The sequence below is a fragment of the Podarcis filfolensis genome (genome assembly GCF_964270895.1).
Source record: "Podarcis filfolensis genome assembly, chromosome: 10".
Classification (NCBI taxonomy): domain Eukaryota; kingdom Metazoa; phylum Chordata; class Lepidosauria; order Squamata; family Lacertidae; genus Podarcis; species Podarcis filfolensis.
The window spans coordinates 9,094,826-9,116,725 of NC_139612.1; the positions used below are offsets into that span (position 1 = coordinate 9,094,826).

At 42.0% G+C, this 21,900-nt stretch overlaps 2 protein-coding genes across 12 annotated transcripts in view; one reads left to right on the plus strand and one right to left on the minus strand.

Annotated features, from left to right (window-relative positions):
• TRMU (tRNA mitochondrial 2-thiouridylase) overlaps positions 1-15,611 on the plus strand; it is a 31,526-nt gene extending 15,915 nt beyond the window's left edge. For 2 of the 9 annotated variants that reach the window (XM_083575236.1, XM_083575240.1), the window contains exons 12-13: positions 1,953-2,099; positions 12,202-15,611. In XM_083575236.1, coding sequence (XP_083431362.1) covers positions 1,953-2,099; positions 12,202-12,264 — 210 coding nt within the window. In that variant the 3' untranslated portion in view covers positions 12,265-15,611. The remainder of the gene's footprint in view (positions 1-1,952; positions 2,100-12,201) is intronic. The other 7 variants (XR_014539402.1, XR_014539399.1, XR_014539400.1 and 4 more) reach the window with 7 other exon arrangements.
• Positions 15,373-21,900, minus strand: part of CELSR1 (cadherin EGF LAG seven-pass G-type receptor 1) — a 151,893-nt gene continuing 145,365 nt past the window's right edge. For 2 of the 3 annotated variants that reach the window (XM_083574842.1, XM_083574840.1), the window contains exons 32-35: positions 20,050-20,217; positions 19,487-19,729; positions 17,984-18,248; positions 15,373-17,411 (exon numbers count right to left, since the gene is read on the minus strand). In XM_083574842.1, coding sequence (XP_083430968.1) covers positions 17,387-17,411; positions 17,984-18,248; positions 19,487-19,729; positions 20,050-20,217 — 701 coding nt within the window. In that variant the 3' untranslated portion in view covers positions 15,373-17,386. The remainder of the gene's footprint in view (positions 17,412-17,983; positions 18,249-19,486; positions 19,730-20,049; positions 20,218-21,900) is intronic. The other variant, XM_083574841.1, reaches the window with a different exon arrangement.

Consider the following 21,900-nt stretch of genomic DNA (forward strand, 5'->3'; position numbering starts at 1 on the left):
ACATTATGAATGACCTGTGGTGGTGAGAAACAGAAGAAGATTTACTGTTCCTAAGTTGCTGCGGTCCTCTGCAAGGAATTCCCACACAGCAGGGTTGATGTTACCAGCCTTCATGTCATGTTTTCAGACATCTTTGTAATCCAGAGTTGGTTTTCCAATGGGCCTGGTGCCTGAAGCCAGCTCCCCAGAGAGCACGTCCTTGGGGATCCTTCTTCCATCTTCCATTCTGTGGTCATGACCAAGCCAGCTGTTGGGAAAACTCCATAGCACCTGGAAAACGAGGAACTGTGGAATAACGTCCTGTCTGTTTGCTGAATCTCCTAGATTTCTCTAACCTTGAAAGAGGTGCCTTTCCTTATCAGCTTGTGTAGCGTTCCCTGTGATAGAAGGAAATACAGCCATTTAAACATTTTGCTTGATGTAGACATGACAATTCGGAACATAGGAAGCCCCTTATACTGAGTCCAATCATTGTTCCATCTAGCCACAGCACTGGTGATTAGCTGTGGCTCTCCAATTCCCCTGTGTAAGAGCAACATAATTCTATTTATATTGTAAACTGACCTGTGATCCTCAGATGAACGTCGGTATACAAAATGAACCGATTAATTACTTAATTAAAAGACAATGAGCAAAACCTCCTGGCAACATCTGGGGAAAAGCCTTCTGTTAGTACGGCACCTCTTTCGTCTAATGAGGCTTGTGCAGGAGAGATTCTCCAGGAATTCTCTCCGAAGTCTGAGACTGTAAACTTTATTAAGCTTTTTCCAACAGTGTGTTTCTTCTATGGATCTAAATTGTGCCTCTGTGAGGAAAGGTGCTATAGCTTTTCAGGTTCAAAATTATGTATTATTGAAGAACAGTTTCCATTTTCCACACTTGTTAAATAACTCATTTGCGAGTTCCTATGCCAACTAGAAATAAAATGCTTATGAGTTACTATACATCCAGGAATCTAAGAATATGAACAAATGATTGAATCGTGTCTGGTTATTTGAAATGTTTTGATATGACAAGAGCATATACAAATCCCCACCCCTTATGAGGTAAATGTGGGGGTTTTTTTTAGAGTGTTCCTTAAAGTTTTACATGTACCTCAGGGCAGCTTTTTCTGAAGTGCTGGGGATCTTGTTAGGGCTTATAAAACAACATCTGAACCAATATTCTTTAACCATTTTCTCTTATGTATGGTACATACATATTTGGGGAGAGGTGGCTGTGAGCGATGTAGGAGTGTCAAGTTAGACCACCTAAGATGATTTTGTAGCTGCTTCCTCATAGCAACGAGTTTCTAAGGTAACAAAGTTATTCTGTCAACATTTGCTTTATAAAGCACCTGCTACGAGCATACAGTTATGCCAGCTGTAGATTTAACAGCAAACGCCTTCATTTTTTTCCTTTCTCTCCCTAGCCCAGAAAATGTTTGAAAGCTTACAATAATGGTGGCTATATTGATGAATGAAGCCTCACTTTGTGTGTCTGGTGTGTAGTTGGGAATAGGCCTTGGGCATGCAAGCTCTTGTTCTTCAGGAGCGTGGACAATTGAAATGGAAGGTGTATTTGCGTGTGGGGTTTTGCTTGACCCTGTGTGAGTAACCCTGGCAGAAAGGAGGAGTGTCAAGACCAGTAGGAGTGCCAAGGATCATCTAGACCTACCCCCTTTAATGCAGGAATCTCAACTAAAGCATCCATGACAGATTGCCATCCAACTTCTGCTTAAAAACTTCCAAGGCAAAAGAAACCACAGTTTCCCGAGGGAGACTATTCCACTATCAAACAGCTCTTACTGTCAGAAAGTGCTTCCTGATGTTTAGTCGAGATCTCCTTTTTTGTAAGTTGAAGCCATTGGTTTGAGTCCTACCCTCCAGAGCAGGAGAAAGCAAGCATGTTCTCTCTTCCATGTGACAACCCTTGAGATATTGAAGATTGCTATCATATCTCCTCTTATCCAGGCTAAACATACCCAGCTCCCTCAACCATTCTTCATAAGGCTTGGTTTCCAGACCCTGGATCTTCTTAGTTGTTTTCTGCTGCACATATTCCAGCTTGTCAACATCCTTCTTAAATTGTGGCACCCAGAACTGGACACAGCACTCCAGGTGGGTCTGACCAAGACAGAATAGAGTGGTACTATACCTTCCCTTGATCTGGACACTATACTCCTGTTGATGCAGCCTAGAATAGCATTAGCTTTTTTTGCCGCTGCATCACTGTTGACTCACATTAAGCTTGTGGTCCACCAAGACCCCAAGATCCTTTTCACATGTACTGATAGTAAGCCAGGTGTCCCACATCTTAACCTTTGTGCATCTGGTTCTTCCTGCCTAAGTGCAGAATCTTAACATTTGTCCCTATTGAAAATCATTTTGTTAGCTTCAGCCCTGTTCTCCAATATGTTAAGGTCATTTTGAATCTCGATTCTGTCTTCCGCGGCATTGGCTACCCCTCCCAGTTTGGTGCCACCTGCAAATTTGATGAGCATCCCCTCAATTCCTTCATCCAAGTCATTTATGAAGACATTGAACAACAACGGGCTCAGGACAGAACCCTGCGGCACCTCACTTGTCACTTTTCCCCCACGATGATGAGGAGCCATACTCTTTGGGTTCAGTCAGTCAACCAGCTACAAATCCACCTAACAGAGAGAGAAAGCTTTAAACTACTGAATGTGAATTAAAAACTTCATGCAACCAAATATTCAAAGAGTATATATAACTGGTTGTATGGTTGCACCGCAGGGACGTGGGTGGCACTGTGGGTTAAACCACAGAGCCTAGGACTTGCTGATCAGAAGATCGGCGGTTTGAATCCCCACAACGGGGTGAGCTCCCGTTGCTCGGTCCCTGCTCCTGCCAACCTAGCAGCTTGAAAGCACCTCAAAAGTGTAAGTAGATAAATAGGTAGGAAGGTAAACAGCGTTTCCGTGTGCTGCTCTGGTTTCGCCAGAAGCAGCTTAGTTATGTTGGCCACATGACCCGGAAGCTGTACGCCGGCTCCCTCTGCCAATAAAGCGAGATGAGCGCCGCAACCCCAGAGTTGGTCACGACTGGACCTAATGGTCAGGGGTCCCTTTACCCTTTACTTTTACTACGGTTGCACCGTTAAATGGCGATTGTTCCGTCTACAGCAATATCAAATTTTTCCCCAGCAACATCCATTTTAAAGGGAGCAGAAAAGGTTAACCTTGGTTTTGTTTTTAAATGGCTTGTGAATTAACAAAAATGGAATGTTTATTGCATTAAGTAAAACGGCAGGTATCAAAACCGCCCTTGTGTTGGTCATGCAAGATATTTCACTTTTTCTGCTGCTGCCCTTCTGAAGATGGTGTTTTCCTTGTGAATGGGGCAGCTGCGACACCAGCAGTGGTTTAATGATTTTTGGTTTCTCATTGAGCACCGGACTTCTATGAAGCTCATTATCTGCCATGCGGGCCTCTTGGACCCACTTGAGTTGCCAACTGTTTTCATAGCCTTCTTTTATTTCCTGCTAAGCCTTTATGTGACTCTGGCTGAGAGTAAGTGCGGCTCTTGGCTGCTTCAGTTTTGCTCAGAAATGACCTGCTTGGACTCCTTTCAATATACCAAAGTCCAAGCTGCTCTTTCTGAAATAATCACATTTCCCCTGTCGTGTGTTTACTAAACAGAGAAGAAAAATGTTTTGTTTTATGTTCAATAGGACTTGTTGAACATTGCCAGAATCCTGAGAGCTGGATGGATTCTCACACTTGATTTTGTATTTTTGTTGAAATTTGTCCTCTAGATTATATATTCTCAAAGCAGTAGGCATGTTTTATCAGAAAAAAGTTTTTTATATATTTAGACTACTTGTGCCTCAGGTTCATATAAATGCAGTTCAGAATCTTCTCTTACTACTTAATTAGATTTCAAAGATTTTAGTGGGTCTTTTGTTGTTGGCGTCGTTCTCTGTTGTGTCTTCTGGACTGATCTGTAGCCAAAATTGATCTCAAATCTTTTACTCCAAGCAACATTTTGGAGGGAAGGGTGGTGATTATAAACACTGATTCTGAAAACATGTGTCCCTGAAAAGATAAGAAAAATGCATGGGTGTGATTTGGCCAAGACCACTTGGTGACTCCATGATCCGTATTGGCTTCAAAGCTATGTAGTTCTTGAGACTTTTGAGAAGACAGAAATTTGCTTGAGTGCTTTGAAAACAACTATATTTCCTGACCGAGATGGCTTCCTGTTTGGTTCTACTGCTTAAACTCCTCTAACATACCTGCATACAGATTTTTTCTTCTGGAGATACTCTAGGGTACACTGTACCGACACCGAGAAGAAAAGCACTGTCTGCACATATGGTCACAGGGTTTGTTGTGCAAACCCCATCATGCAGCTTCAATATTAAAATAGGGTGTGTGTGTTTACTTGTGCCAGGTTTGAGTACTATGCCACGATATTGGCATATCTTGATTTTGAAAAATGTGTGCAAGAATACATTTCATTTCTGATTCATCGTAGGGATGGAAATTTTCAGCCAGGCAGATTACAGACAAGCCAGCCATTGACCCCTGGATATATTCTCCCTATACAGTGGTACCTCGGGTTAAGTACTTAATTCGTTCCAGAGGTCCGTTCTTAACCTGAAACTGTTCTTAACCTGAAGCACCACTTTAGCTAATGGGGCCTCCTGCTGCTGCCGTGCTGCCAGAGCACGATTTTTGTTCTCATCCTGAAGCAAAGTTCTTAACCTGAAGCACTATTTCTGGGTTAGCGGAGTCTGTAACCTGAAGCGTATGTAACCCGAGGTACCACTGTATATACATATATATAGTAACAATTGTTAAATGTAGAGTTGATAAACAAGTCTCTAATAGAAAATGGTCATTATTAGGACTGGGTGATATATCATTCTATCATCCAAAACTGGTTTGAAGTCTATATCATGATATCGGTTTCATAATTTTTGACCTGGAAATATATTGCAAATCACGACGTGTGTGTGCTATGCAAAAATCACAATGTGGGGAAAACCTTGAAGTCAGCCAATGCTTCTACATAGCTCCATCCTTATTACAGACATCGTGATATATTGGTATATTGTGATGTTTAGCTGGTGATATATTGCAATGTTGAAAACCAGATGTCACCAACCCTATTATATCCCCTTATTATCCTGTTCAGCAGATTTGATTTCAGAGTGATGACAAACAAAACACTATGTTCTATAAAACATACCCTTAGGGGGTGTTTTAAGAGCATAATTCTTGTGGCTTATTGTATCTTCCAAAAGCTCCTTTTCCCACAGGCATGTATATGAAATTTAAGTCAGCACTGATAGAAATTGTTGTGGACACACTTCATAGAAAAAATGAATAGATTCTACCCACCTTAAAATTGGCCATACTCCCAAAATAAGAGGAAGCCTTTAAACAATTATGTTTTTTTTTAAATAAGATATTTATTAGGGTTTTACACAAGACAAAGATTTACAGAATAAAAAGAAAGCAAAGAAAAGGAAGAAAATAAAAAAAATACAAAAATACATAGAAAAAAAGAAAATGCAAAATACAAAGAACAAATAGATAGGAAAAAATTAAAAAACAAATCCATTTTTTAATATCTTTAAGCTCATTTGCTTGTTTCCTTGACCTCCTCACACCTCCCCTTTTTGTATTCCCATTTACATAATCAATTCAGCAAATCCTTACCCTCTTTCATTTATCTTAACTCTATATCTTAACATATTATAGCTATATGTTTTCATCCATTATCAATCCATTTTTGCATATTCTTATTAACCTTGTTGCTAATGCCACTTATTTTCAATCCAGCATCATTTTAACATTCATTAATTTTACAATATTTCTGCAGATAGTCTTTAAATTTCTTCCAATCTTCTTCCACCAACTCTTCTCCCTGGTCTCGGATTCTGCCAGTCATTTCCGCCAATTCCATATAGTCCATCACCTTCATCTGCCACTCTTCCAGGGTGGGTAAATCTTGTGTCTTCCAATACTTTGCAATAAGTATTCTTGCTGCTGTTGTTGCATACATAAAGAAAGTTCTATCCTTCTTTGGCACCAGTTGGCCGACTATGCCCAGGAGAAAGGCCTCTGGTTTCTTCAGGAATGTATATTTAAATACCTTTTTCATTTCATTATAGATCATCTCCCAGAAAGCCTTAATCTTTGGGCACGTCCACCAAAGGTGAAAGAATGTACCTTCATTTTCTTTACATTTCCAACATTTATTATCGGGCAAATGATATATTTTTGCAAGCTTGACTGGTGTCATGTACCACCTGTATATCATTTTCATAATATTCTCTCTTAAGGCATTACATGCCGTAAATTTCATACCTGTGGTCCACAACTGTTCCCAGTCAGCAAACATAATGTTATGTCCAACATCTTGTGCCCATTTAATCATAGCAGATTTAACCGTTTCATCCTGAGTATTCCATTTTAACAGCAAGTTATACATTCTTGAAAGTATCTTTGTTTTGGGATCTAGCAGTTCTGTTTCCAATTTTGATTTTTCCACCTGGAAGCCAATTTTTTTGTCCAGATTATAAGCCTCTCTTATTTGATAATAGTGAAGCCAGTCTCGCACTTTGTCTTTTAATTTCTCAAAACTCTGCAATTTCAATTTGTCTCCTTCTTGCTCCAAAATTTCCCAATATTTCGGCCACTTGGCCTCCATATTGAGCTTTTTCTGAGCCTTTGCTTCCATCGGTGACAACCACCTTGGGGTTTTATTTTCAAGTAAGTCTTTATATCTTATCCAGACATTAAACAATGCTTTCCTGACAATATGGTTTTTAAATGCTTTATGTGCTTTAACCTTGTCGTACCACAAATATGCATGCCACCCAAAAACATTATTAAAACCTTCTAGATCCAAAATGTCTGTGTTCTCAAGAAGCAGCCATTCTTTCAACCAGCAGAATGCTGCTGATTCATAATAAAGTTTAAGGTCTGGCAGGGCAAATCCACCTCTTTCCTTTGCATCAGTTAGTATTTTAAATTTTATTCTGGGCTTCTTGCCCTGCCAGACAAATCTAGAAATGCCTCTCTGCCACTTCTTGAAACAGTCCATTTTGTCCAAAATTTGCAATGATTGAAACAAAAATAACATTCTTGGCAATACATTCATCTTTATAACAGCAATTCGACCCAACAAGGAAAGCTTCAAATTTGACCATGTTTCTAAATCCTTTTTCACTTCTGACCAACATTTCTCATAGTTATCTTTGAATAAGTTTAAGTTCTTAGCAGTCATATTAACCCCCAGGTATTTTACTTTCTTGACCAATGTTAAACCTGTCTCCTTCTGAAACCTCTCTTTCTCAATCGGTGTTAAATTTTTCTCAAGAACTTTAGTTTTTAACTTGTTCAACTTAAATCCTGCCACATGACCAAATTCTTGAATCAGTTCTAATACTCTTTTAGTACTAGATTCTGGCTCCTGTAACGTCAGTACTAAGTCATCTGCGAAAGCTTTCAGTTTGTATTGTTTGGCTCCGACCTGTATACCTTTAATCAGACGGTCCCTTCTAATCATATTTAGCAGAACCTCCAGGACCGAAATAAAGAGCAATGGGGAAATTGGGCAGCCTTGTCGTGTCCCTTTCTCTATCTTGAATTCCTCTGTCACCACATTATTAACTATTAATTTAGCCTTTTGTTCTGAGTAAATTGCACTTATACCATTTTCAAACCCTTGACCAACCCCCATCCCCTGAAGATTTTTCTTCATAAAACTCCAAGAAATATTATCAAAGGCTTTCTCCGCATCTACAAAGATTAAAACTGCTTTAGTATTGATGTTCACTTGCAACTTCTCCAAAATGTTAATTATATTCCTCGTGTTGTCAGACATGTGTCTACCTGGGAGAAAGCCAGCTTGGTCCTTATGTATCTCTTCCACTAATACTTTTTTTAATCTTTTAGCCAAAATATCAGCAAATATTTTGTAATCCACATTAAGCAGGGATATGGGGCGGTAGTTCTTAAGTTGTGTCTTTTCAGACTCGGTTTTCGGTACAAGCGTAATATAGGCTTCCTTCCACGACTCTGCGCTTTTTCCCCCTCCAAAATTTCATTACAGACCTCCTTTAGTGGTTGAATTATCCAATCCTTCAGAGATCTATAATATTTTGAGGTTAGGCCATCCGGCCCTGGAGATTTGCCCAACTGCATATTCTGAATGGCACCTTCTACCTCCTGTTCTGTAATTTTATAGTTCAGCATTATCTTGTTTTCTTGAGAGATTTTTTGTAATCCATTTGTTTTTAAGAATTGGTCTATATCAAACTCTTTCTGTGGCCCTTGTGTATATAACTGTTTAAAATACCTCTGGAAGCATTTTCTAATTTCCACTGGATTCTGAATGTTCTTTCCTTCCACTTCCAAATTGGTAATAGTATTGAGCTTTTGTCTTTTTTTATTTGCCAGGCTAACAGTTTTCCACATTTATTAGCCGATTCAAATGTCCTTTGTCTCATTTGTTTAATTTTCCATTCAATTTCCTGATTCGTCATCTTCATATATTGCACTTGATATAACTTTATATCTCTCAGAATCTCTTGTGACTTTGGTTTCGCTCTCAGTTTCTTCTCACCCTCTTTTATTTTTTCCAAAATTTTATCTTTTTTCTCATTTTGAGCTCTCTTCTTTATTGCATTCTGTTGAATCAGAAACCCCCTCATAACTGCTTTACTTGCGTCCCAGATTACTCTTTTTTCAATAGTAGTGTTCAAATTTATCTCAAAATAGTCTCTCAAGTTTTTTGGGGCCTTCTTGATAACCTCTTGATCTCTAAACAAGGTGTCATTCATCCTCCATCTGAAGGAACCGGTTGGTGTTAATTTCATCTCCATTTTCACAGCATTATGGTCGGAGCAAGTTTTAGGGCAAATCTCCACTTTTCGAGTCTTAGGTGCCAGTCCTCTAGTTATCCAGATTTGGTCAATTCTTGTCCATGTCATTTTGGCTTCAGAAAAGAAGGTTCCCTCTCTACCCAAGGGATTCTTAGTTCTCCAGATGTCAATCAAATCCATATTGTCAGTCAATTCAAAAAAGGTTTTTGGTAGTCTGCCATCTTTAGTAACTACCTGTCTCTGCGACTTGTCCATGTTTGTAGATACCACTCCGTTCATATCTCCCATCATAATAATGTTGTAATCCATATAGTCTAACAATGTCTCATGCAACTTCTTAAAAAATTCAGATTTCCCCTCATTCGGTGCATATACTCCTACTATCAAAAATTTTTCTCCTTGTGTTTGAATTTCGATTGCCACAAATCTTCCTTGATCATCTTTAAAAACAAATTTCGGTGATAGGCTCTCTTTTGCATAAATAACTACTCCTCTCTTTTTAACCTTGTCCGATGAAATAAACTCTTGGCCCAATCTTTTATTAATCAGTACTTTCCTGTGTAGCCTTATCATATGTGTTTCCTGTAAACAAATCAAGTCCAATTGTTCCTTTTTCAATAAATGAAAGACTTTCCTCCTTTTCTCCGGGGAGTTAAATCCATGAATGTTCCAGCTTAATAGTTGCAGAGACATGGTGTATTTATTTTGCTTTTCCTCAACTGCTCCCAATAATTCCTCTTGTTCTGACGGTGGTATCACTTTCTCTAGCTTGTCCAATCCCAAAGGTGGTGGTACTATGGCTAATATCCCTGGTTTTAAAGCTCTTGGCTCTTCTTCAGCTTCTTTTTGCAGGTCTTCTCCGTGTTCTCTCAGAAATTTTTCTTTATCTTCCACTGATCTTATTTTAAAGTTTTTCCCTTTAAAGGTAAAAGATAGGCCTTGGGGGAATTCCCACCTGAAAATGGTTCTATTACCTCTCAGCAGGGCCACCAAATCTCCGTAGTTAGACCTGAGGTCCAAAAGATATTTCGGGATGTCCTTAAATATCTCCACTCTTGATTCGTTTATTTCCAAGGTCTTCTGGAAGTGCAGACTCAGTATTTTGTCTCTCTCCTCTTTTGATCGGAGGGTAATCAAACAGTCTCTCACCCTGTTCTTTCTCCCTCCCCTTCCAAGTCTAAAAGCACTTACTATCTTGAAATCTTGCTTATCATCCAGGTTCCAAAAGTCTGCAAATTCCTGTGTTAGAAAATCACTTAGACTGTCTTTTTCAAGTTCAGGTACCGCCCTGATCCTCAGATTAGTCTGTTTCTCCTTCAGTTCAGTGATAAACAAAAGCGACTGGTGGTCCCCAAGCTGTTTACATATCGGTGCTATCTTTTCCTCTTCAGCCGCTGCTTTTTCCTTTGCTTCCTCAGCTGTCTTTCGATTTGAAGTAGATTCTTGCAGCAGTTTTTCAATGGATTCTGTATTTGAATTCACCTTCTGCCCCAAGTTGTTAATGCTAGTAGTATTTTGGTCAATTTTAGTTGTTGCTTCAGTAACTTGTTTGCTTAGTTTTTCCAAGGTTTCATAAATTTTGCTTAAAACTGAAGTAAATCCCTCTTCAGAAGCCATTCCTTTTGACCCAGCTTGTACAGGATCTTCCCCTTGTGGTGCAGGAGGGCCGGATGCAGATGCTCTGCGCTGCTGCAATGCTGCACTGGTCTGCTGCAGTCTAACCTTGCCCGATCTTGTTGTTTTTTCCTCCATAACACTTTGTCTGAGAATCAAGGTCAGTCCCACGGCCAAAGCTTGTTTTACAGTGGAAATTTCCCTGGCTAGTTAGAAATGGAAAATTCCCCAACTAGTTGTAGCAATTTCAGTGTTCCTCTAGGGGGACACAGTAGCAGTCAATAATAATGCAATAGAGTATCTTTTCCAACTTTTCCAAAGTCCCCCCTTCAACAAAATAAGCAACAGTTTCAAGTCCAAAGAAGCCCTTCAAAAAGTATCTCACTTGCAGAGTTAACTGTCAAAAAGTTACATTGTCCATAAATAGTGCAGCTCTCAATACAGCAGTTCTAATAATCCTGGCAATCCGTTCCCAAGGATTAAGTGGTGGTCTTTATTCCCTTTTCTCTCCTTCTTTTCTTTTTTTTTTTTGTAGGCAAAAAATACTTTCCCCTCTTCCCTCCCCTCTCCTGCAATTCAGGGAGGGAATTCTTTTAATTTGACGTTAGGATTTGAGTCTTTTTAACGCAACTCTCCAGGTCTTAGCTTAGACAGTCTTTGCTTTGATCTGTATACAAAACAGAAGGCGGACTTCCTGTTTACGCCTTCCCGCTTCAGTGCCAAATTAAGCCTTTTCCCCCCTTAATCCCCGATCTTTAAACTTGACCTACTCACGGGTAGTTGTTTAATAGCCGAATTGTCACAGGAAAAAGGTCAGCGCTCTCCGGCAACAGCTGCGCGGCTTCACTCCACGGAAGAAGCAATTGACTCTCAGCACCGCGCCAGACTCCCCATTTCGCTCTGGAGCCCCTCGCGGGGTTCCCTCGCAAGTTGGGGGGGCGCTAAAGGTGCCCGCCGAGTCCCACGGTCACAGGCTTCACCCGCCTGTGATTTTCGAAGGGGTCCCCGCTTCACCGTAGCGGCAAGACCCGGTTTCCGCGGAGCTACTCCCTCAAAGCTAGAGGGAATCCGCCATTGCCGATGGCGCCGCTCCGGAAGTGGATTATGGATTGGTTTAGTCTTGATTTAGATATGTGGTATGTTATTGTTTGGTGTTTTTTTGCACTGGAAAATGACTACTGTACTTGCTCAGTTAAGTTGGGTGGCAAATATTCTTTTTGCTTCAAAGGATTAGGATTGTTCCTGGAGTAATTCACAAGGGCCATTAAGTAATTGCTTTTGCCAATTCTTTGCTTAGCGTTTCAGCTGTTTCCTTAATTAATCAATTAAAGCAACACTTATTCTGGCATGTTAATGCACATGTCAGTTTGAGAATAATTTAGTTAGTGGATGTATCTCTGTTCCCTCTACTGGACACCAGGGCTGGAAAAATCCAAAGATGTCAAGGAATTTGAAATACTTCCCCATGCTGTTTTCTGCCAGTGATGGGCTAGGTGCTGGATATAATGCTAACAAAATGCAAATGTTACATGGTGTTTGGTGAGAAGCTGTAACCTGTCAGTCCCAATTTGTGCTAGAATAGTTATTTAAGCCCAGACATGTAAGCATGAAGGGGAGGGGGTGAGCATACCTTGCTGTAAATAGAGTTTGCATTGAGTTCTAAAATGTTCTGTGAAAAGACAGTGACATATTTATTGGTATACGTACTTGATTATAAGCAGTAGCACATGCCTCCATCCGCAGGTGTCCTGCTCCTTCACCATTTTCACTGCCTTCCAGAACTCCGGTGTGACATCACCTTCCTGAGTTCCTTCAGATCCTCCTCAAGACCTACCTGTTCCTGGACACCTTTAGTACAACCACGTAATCCGCTAATTTAAGATAAGGCAGGTGTGCCCAGAAAGAAACACAAGCTTTTCCCATTTCCCTCTGCCCCCATTTTCCTCCCTGTTATCTCCTGTGTTGAATTTTAGACAGTAAGCTTCATTGGGCAGAATCCTGTCTTGTACTTTGCATAGGTAGCAGCATTGATGCACAGTCCTTTGAAAAATAATAGCGTCCCTTGTTCCCTACCCTTGTAATTTGACTTTCGTGAAGTGCTACATCCAAGGTTTGCAGGTGAATTGGCTCATACCCTATGATTTCCGATTTATGTTCATACCTTTGGACTGTGTTGCTACTATGAGTCACCTATATATCGACTCTTTAAGATTGGCATTCTTAATTTCTGTAGTAAATGCAACTAAACTGAAGGTTTGTGTATAGGCCAAATGGGCCACATAAATACTTCTACCAACAGTATATTCTTCCAACGAGCAGGTGTGTTTAATGTCAGATCACAGCTTTAGCTCTTAATTTTTATTTTTAAACCATGGCTGATAAAAGGGTTGATATCAACCCTTTGTATTTATCCACCACGTCTAAGTGTCAAAGGAAATTCTTGTCCTGGACCACTGAAATTTATATTCACACTCAGAATATAAGGTCTGCCTCATTCAAAGTTTTTTAAATAGGCTATTTGTCCAGGAATTGTGTCTTACTAGGGCTGATGCCAATACTTAGGTAGATGTCTCGATTTTGCTTAGAGCTTCTCTGCTTCCCCTTCCCTGGAAGCATTTAAACTTTACTTCCAGGATGAGAGGGTGTCTGTAAACACTTTACAAATACAAGGTAGGGGCTTGCTCTTAATACTGAACACTCAGGAAACTGAAAAGCTGGCAGAGAAGGAACTTTCTACTGCATATCTTGTTGAGCTAGAAATACAATCTGCAATCTTTTTGGCTTTCTTACTTCACTGAGTGGGGTAGAGAGATTAGAACAGAACGATTTGAAAAGCTCCATTTCACTTGAACAGATGGATTCTGAACGTCTCAGATGTGCTTACAATCGGAGAGCTTTCACGAGAGGAGGAGGGCGGCGAGAGCCAAGTCCCTGGCTGCTTAGCAACTCTTCATTGGTTATTCAGAGAAGCTGAAACCTACTCTCCGCAGGAAGGTTTGAGCTGTGTGCATGTAATTGAAATATGCATTGGTAAGTCAGTGGCTGTGTTTTAGTTCGTGGGGCGTCGCATCCAATGGAATTGGTGTTCACCCTGTCACGAGACACCAGACAGGAGCAAAGACTTGTGGGAAGTAGGCTGGACTCCCTCGGTTAAATCTTTCATCCAGTCATCTGGTCCCCCAGGAGGGAGATGCCCAACTCCGGAACGTGACATGACAGGAGGCTGGAGTTTGCTCCGTGTAAAATTCATGAAGCAGCTGCCCTTAAGAGCTTCCTGCGTTGCTTCATCATGTGCCCAAGCATGCATTGTGTGGCTTGAGGACTTATTGCAATCTCCTCCCCAAGAGGTGGCCCGTCAACACCAAATTCTGACTAAGCTAAAGGCTTGGGCTTTCGTGATGCCTCTATGGATTCTGTTCAGTTTTCAGCAAGAGCAGGGCATCCCAGATAACGGCTAGACGCACCTTGTGGCTAAAGAGCCGAAATGCAGATGCAGCGTCTTAAGGTGAACTTTTCTACCGGTCCCTTTTCTGGCGGTCACCTTTTTGGAGAAGGGGCAATGAAAGATGTCCTTATTGAATCAAAAGGGTAAAAGGAAAATTCTGCTAACCCAGAGAGATGACAAGCGACCAGCCAGTCGTTTCTCACCAAACGCTTCTCAGTCTCAATCCTTTTGCCCCTTTCAAATCCAAAATAGACAAAAGGACTTTATATTCCAGTCCGAGCCCTTTTGTCAATGTTTTCAAGGGAGGCAAGGGTTCCAGTGGTTCCAGGCTTCCTCAAATGCAAAGACAACCAAATAACGAACCCAATGACTAGTCTGCGTCCCTTGTGGGGGATCATCTTTCCAGCTTGCTTCCTGTCTGGGAAAAGTCTGTGGTATGTCCCATTTCAATGGATACAATGCCCCACAAACTAAAAAGAACAATTGGTCTTACCCATGGGTAGGCAAACTAAGGCCCAGGGGCCAGATCTGGCCTAATTGCCTTCTAAATCCAGCCTGCAGACAGTCCAGGAATCAGTGTGTTTTAACATGAGTAGAATGTGTCCCTTTATTTAAAATGCATCTCTGGGTTATTTGTGGGGCATAGGAATTCATTCATTGTTTTCCCTTCAAAATATAGTCCGCCCCCCAAGGGCTGAGGGACAGTGGACCGGCCCCCTGCTGAAAAAGTTTGCTGACCCCTGGTCTTACCTGAAATTTTGGGGGTGTATTTACTGTATAGCTCTACTATACACTGTTTGGGGGAGTATGGCCTCTCTTGAGTGCTAGTTTGTCACGTTCCTTGTGTTGAGTTTCCTTGCCTTTCAGATATTTAGCAATTTAGAGATTACAGAAATTTCCAGAGCCGGGGAAGGGGGAAGTCGGCAGGTATTTTTTCTCTCTTTAGGTACTTTCTGCTTGGCGAATCCGGAAAACTGAGGGAGTACTGCCCATAAGTCTTTGCTCCTGCCTAGTGTCTCGCGACAGGGTGAACACCCACTCCATTGGATACGACGCCCCACTCCCAGAATGACACTTCAGGTAAGACCAGTTGTTCTTTCTGCCTGCACTTTCGGAGACAGTATGCCTGTGCATGCTAATTGCAAATAATTGAAGGTGAGGAGAGCTGAGGATATGCTTCCCATGGTTATCTCTTTGGCCACTGTGAGAACAGCGTGCTGGACTAGGTGGGCCTTTTGCCCAATCCAGCAGGGATCTTAAGTCACAGGAGTGGAAGAGGAAAAGAATGCCACCTTCGCTGTGGTTGGTTCTGGCTTACCTAAAGAAACCCAAACACTGTGGATGTGAGCAACAGAAGGAATACCCCTGGGAGTTGGAGCTTCAGTTACGGGTAAATGAGGTTCTCTGCCTTCTCTTGGCATGGGTTACCAAGAGGAGACCAATGGATAATAAATGGCTGGAAGCATGAATACAAATCCACAAACTTAATTTATTGTTAGGTTCTCTCATCTGTGCTTCAATTCCAGTGTTCTGCACATTAATAAATATACATTTGTTTAAAAAACCCCTCCAGTGTCTAATCTGCCATAAACTAACAAAAAAACCACCCCAGGATTTCACCCCCCACCTCCAGGGTTAGCACAGCTGACACACTTTAACAGTTCTGATAAAAAAATTAACTAACTACATTTCATTGGGACAAAATATACACATAGATGTGAAACAGCTGTAACATCATTTAGCACATTCCCAGGTATGATAGGCAGATATGTTCACATTTAAAACTTCCTTTTTTTTTTTACATCAGATTTTCATACAGCATGAAAGCAATACTTTTTAAAGAGCCATACTCTTTCCCGGTTCTCTGAGCTTGACAATGGAGTTGGTTTAAAAATAAAATAAAATTGAACAAAACAATTTCTGGTTTGCTCTTGAAATCCAGTTATCAGGTATCCCTTAAATAAGGTAGTTTTTCAATATCTGAATATTAAAGGGCTGCGTTCATAATCTCTTAAAACTGAATCGCTGACCTTATCAAAGTTAAGCACTTATAAGGCGACTTGATTTCAAAGGGAGAAAGAACTTAGCAAATGCTCAAGTCTGTCACTGAAATCTGGGGGACTTAACTAGGCTGCATCTTGCAGATTAACTTATAAGTTTCCCTTTTTGGGTAAATGAACAACCGAGGGGCAGCTTTGTGCATTCTGAGACCAAGTATCATAAATACAAGTTACACGTTTATTATTTTTATAAAATTGTGCATTTGTTGTCAGCTACCCTCCCTGACCCCCAGGAGTCCAAAAGGGATTTCCACATTATGGAGAAATGCTATTCAGCCCATTAACTAAAGGCCTTTACTTCTGGAAAGGCACTTCTGGGCATTCAGGTTATCAATTCTGATTCCATTCCTTAACTGCGCGACACAAAAATAGTTAATTTCACTTTTCCTAAGCAAGTATAAATTTTGAAGTGCAGAAAAATAAAGAAAATGTTTACATGTAGATGGAATAGTGGGGAAAAGGCAGACTTCCTTAAAAATCACCACAAATACTTTTGTTGTTACTGGATGATTGGCTGGTGTAGAGGAGTACAAAAATACACACTGAATCCTTTAAAATATTTCAGATTATTCTGACAAATTCTGTTCCTGAATTTAAGTTTCCAGAGATAAGTGGCAGCCTTTTTTAAAAAGACTGCATTACAGTTAGGCGTGATGCAGACGTTCGTTATATTTCCCCACCCTGAAATGCCAAATTCAAGTACACTTGTGCAATTCTTTTTAATATAAAAAATATCAAAGCTCTTTCACAATTACTTTCCTGCTATCAAATTTTTAAGAAAACCGTCATATTACATGAAATGTACAAAAAGAAACTTTTAAAGAATCACCATATAAAATATATAAAAAATATCTACAGCTATATATATATATATTTATATTTTTATATATTTATATCAAAATGATGGTATTTTAAGACAAAAGTGTCCACCACAAGCTGGCATGGAAGCTGGCAAAGGAATTGAAAGGGCACTTGGTGTGGTTATGTTTTTCTCCTGAGTTCACAGATCCTATTGGATCCCCAGATCCCCAGCGTAGGCCGAGAGTGAGAGCAGGTAGGGCTTGGTTTAAGCCGGTATGTCTACTGTACTATGGACCATTTCTTCCTCAAGGATATCCTTGCAGCATTGCTATGGCTCTGTCCACTTTCCCAAAAGGCATTGCTCTCCGGTAGCGACTTCCGTTCATCAGCCTCCACTTGTTTGGCACAACTGATGCAGTCAGGCAGACCCTGAAGGTACCATAAGCTGCCTTACTGTGTAGATTGCAGGAAATGGGGCATGGCCATGGGGTGCCGTCGTGAGAAACTTTCCCCAGATGCAACATCCCTTGGCGAAGGCAGAATCAAAAGGTCCCCGGGACGTGGCATCACCGGCAGAGTCGTCTCTCGCAAGTTGCAGCAGGTGTCACCATTTCCTGATGATTCAAATTGAAGTTTCATTACTGCCTCTGTTCATGAAGAGAAGCAATCATGCAACTTGGGGTTAAAACAGAGGCAGGCTGACAAATCCTTTAAGTGAAACTACCGAGCTTATTTTAATATGTTAGCATGCAGAGAGACAGACAGGTGTCAGCAGCTTGACGCAGTAGGAAAGTTAAAAAGTGGGTGAAATTAATGACAGGATGTTTTCGGGCAAGGTAATCGGTAAAAAGCAAGTATTCTGTTAACTCGGGTTATGGTGGTAGGGGATATTGTGATTAATTAGGTACCAGGATATGACTCTGGCTTACTTATCCTGATGAGTCAACTGACATTAAACCAGAGTTCCCCATTTCAGAAGCAACAGAGAACTTTGGTTTAAAATAAAGCAGGATTGAAGCACTGAAATTGGTGCACAAGAGAAAGCAGGAAAAAAGGAGGAGCAAACAGCCCTGACGTTTGTTCCGGGCTTCATAAGAACAAACGTCTGCAATATGGACCATTGAAGTGTTAAAAAGTATGGAGAGGAGCAGGCATCAGAAACCCGAGAGGGGCAACACCATGCGACAGAGAGAAGCAATTCACAAACAGTCACACTCACTCAGAATCAGAAGTCTCTGCAGTTACGGTTCCCACATGGACATTCATGGCCAAACCGTTTATCTGTTCTGGAGGCTGATCTCTTCTGGGGTTTTTTATTGTTACTCCAGAATCTGAAGTGGCGCGGATGCCATTGTTGGTCCCAATGGAAGTCATTCTTGACGAGATAGTGGTTTGATTATAATCTGACAGTTTCTCCCTTAATCTGTTCTTCATGTTCTTGTCTACCAGTGGCGGTGGGTAGGTGACTTTGTTCTTCAGTATGCCTTCCGTGGAAAGAAAGGGGAAGTGATGAGTGGAGGAATTCAGTATAATGAAATGGAGACAAATTCAAAACCTGCATTTAAGGAAGACTCAATGTTCCATGTATTCTTAATTGGAAGTAAGTCTTGACCTATCATTACTCTGAACCACCAATTCCTACCAAGACTTTGTCCATCTGGAAAAGCAGTTTATATGGGAACAGTCTTGGTACCCAAGCCTGCCCTTCATCTACCCTTTGGTACAAATCGTCATAGAAGAGAGCTCAGATTGAGACATGAAATGAAAACCCAGCAAATTCTCCCTGCTTGTAGGGATTGATTTCACAAAGCCTTTCAGCAACGTTCTCCGGCGGCTGTGACACACAGCAGCCATGTCCGGCAGGTGATTCTCTCCTACATACTCTCTTGCCTAGGCATCTCACTAAATTTCCACTTTGCATGCATCCTCAAAAGGTATGTCTGCCACTTTCGAACTACATTTTTAGGCTTGCACCAAAGCATCTTAGGTGCACACCTGCAAAAATGTAAGGTGGGTGAAGAACTGTTGTGATTCATTATTTTGTATTAAATACATAACAGACCTGTTGGATCAGACCAAAGGCCTATTGAGTCCAGTGTTCTGTTTTCCAAAGTGACCAACCAGTTGCCTAGAAGAAGCCTACAAGTAGGACTGGACGACATAGCCCTTTCCCACTGCCATTTCCTAAGGCTGTCTCTGATCCCACAGGTCTTATTCAGCCCGTATGACTATCAGCAACCAAGCGATTTCTCCTCTCTGTGTTACTCCAATTCCTTTTTAAAGGGGTCTAAGTGGTGGTCATCACCCACATCTCGTGGCACCAAATCCCATTGTTGAACACAATGGCTGTCAATCCTTTGGGGCCAGTGGGCACATTTGGAATTGTGAGATAGTGGCATGGCAAAGAACAAAGCAGCTACTCCATCTGAAAGGGTAGGGGAAAAGGCAGGACCACAAAATGGAGCAGGCATCATTTCCCATTGATGGGGGAAAGGCACTGACATTAGGCACTGCTGTGCTTGACTGAAGCAAAGTTCTCTGCACCTCTCCTTTGTTCAGAATGGATGGGAGGATGTCCAATTGTGACATCCAGTGAAATGTGGGTATTTTTAAGGTGGTGTGCTCAACGTAGGAGAGGCTGAGACAATGCAAACAGGAAGAGCTAACGGTCTCTTGAGCATTTATTTCTGGGGATATATTTACGGAGACCTTTCTCCATTACCTTTCCTCTGTTCTGGCTGCTGGTGGTTCTGCTGCACAAGTGGCTTGTTCTCCTTCTGCTGCCCTTCGTTCTCTTTATCCTGAGGTGCTTCGCTGCTGTGGTTGGTGTGGTTTTCCCGGTGAAGTTCCACGTTCACCTTGGTTTCCACCTTCAGCTTTTGCTTTGCACTTGGCTCCTCGCCGTCACTTGCCGTTACACCCTCAGAAGGCCAGTAGGGTTTCACGTGATTGGGAACAGAATCCACTGCAGGACACAGGAAAATAAAACCCCAATTAAAAACAAAAAGCGATACACAACATTAGAGCTTCTCTCGGCAGCTTCCTCTGTTCTTGGAAGCACAGAATACGCCCATTACAACACAGAATACGCCCATTAGCAATGACACATCTTTGGCCAAAGCTGCCAAAATGAACTAGTTTCAGTCTGTGGTATCTCCTGCCTGAAAACCTGGAGAGTTGCTGTCAATCAGTGTCAACAATGCTGAGCCCAGTGGACCAATGATCTGACTCGGGATGAGGCAGCTTCCTTTGCAGTCCTTTGACTCAAATCTGATACTCTCTTACCTTTGGGAGTGCTGTGGAGTGGACCCCGGTCATTGTTTTTTGAGCTGGCTGTGTTCCATTTTTTCCCTGCTTCTACCCCATCTTCCTCACTATCTGACGAGTGTGAGGAGGCATAGGAGCTGCTGTGTTCATCAAGGGACAACTCACTGTCCGAGTCAGAATCGTTCTCTGTAGAAGTAAACGAATAAAAGTGTTGAAACAACGCAGGCATACGGTTTACTATATGCAAGAACCGAGGGAAACAGCAAGTGCATTAACTTATCACATCCTTCAAGCGTTCTTTAGTCACAGGTGTTTGGTCTAGTCCGCTCTATCAATCCTCTTTGTGCAGTCACAGAGGATAGGGCTCTCGATGGCTACTAGCTGCAACAATTATGCTCTGCTTCCAGTGCTGGATGCCTCTATAAATGCAAGTTGTTGGGAATCCCAAGTGGGAAGAGACCCGTGGCACTCATGTCCTGCTTCCTGGTTAGCTTCTGTGCCCTAGAGAAGCCTCAGAGGAGGAAGGGTAAAAGCCAGGGGAGTGGTGGTAGGACACAATGAGGCAGGGGGCAGGATGGTCTGAACAAGCAACAGGCTTGAGTGAGAGGAAGGAGAGGCAGTTGAGAGGGAGGTGGGGGCTGAGGCTGCAACAGGAGCCTGCCGGTCCCACTGTATTCAGCTCCAGTCCTCCCTTATCTCCAAGGGCATAGAGAGCTTTGTATGGAGCAGAGAAAAGAGCACAGAAAACGGACTGAGTTTAAGATGGCTGGGAAAACAGCTGGATGGGGAGGAGACTTAGGGGAAAGTGGGAGACACAGTTCTGGCAAATACTTGACCCCCGGGGCCAGTCCTGCCTGTAGGTTTATCAGTTTGTATTCTGTTTCTTTGAATAAAGAATCAATTTTATTGCTCATCTCTGTGTCTCCGTGCTGACCTGCAGCTGAACCAGCCCTGACACCTATGCACGAGTAACTGTACAAACGCAGCTTTGTATCTTGCTATATTATGCATTGTGGAGGATCTCTTGTTGCCCTTTTCAACACAGTAGTACACTTATGGCTCCTGACATTTCCTATTACTACAAATATTGATTTGGTCCTGATGCAATATGGAAATTACCGTATTTTTCCGTCTATAAGACACCCCCTATTTTGGGGGCCTCAAAATTTAGAAAATAGGGGAAATGAGCTTTTGGGGAGGATTATTTGGGGGGATTGCCAAAAATCGCTCACCCACCGGAACACAGCACGCAGCCGCTCGCGTTGCAGCTGCTTGATTGCTGCTATTAGCTCTCTTGCTTGCCGCTGTGGCAGCCAATAGACAGCTGCCCTTGTTGCAGCAAGCGGGAGCGTGATTGGCGGCCGCTGGTGGCAATTGGGGAGTGATAGGTGGTTTCCGCTCGCGTCACAGAAATCGCCTATCAGCTCCCTGTCTATTGGCTGCCTCAGCGCCACAACAATCAAGTGGCCAATGCTGAAAATCGCTCACCCGTCAGAACGAAGTACAAGCCCAAGATTGTAAGCGGCGATTGTAAGTGACGCGAGCAGTTGTGTGCTGCAATTTTCGGCATCCCCTCCAACAATCAAGCAGCCAATCGCCACTTACAATCTTGGGCTCGCGCCAAAAAAACATTCGCGCATCCCCCCTCAGCTACCCATGTATAAGTTGAGCCTAAATTTTGAACCTCATTTTTGGGTCAAAAAAGCTCGTCATACACGGAAAAATACGGTAGTTACTGCTGTTACTTAGTAAAGTAAAGAGACCCCTGACCATTAGGTCCAGTCGTGGCCGACTCTGGGGTTGCGGTGCTCATCTCACTTTACTGGCCGAGGGAGCCGGCGTACAACTTCCGAGTCATATGGCCAGCAT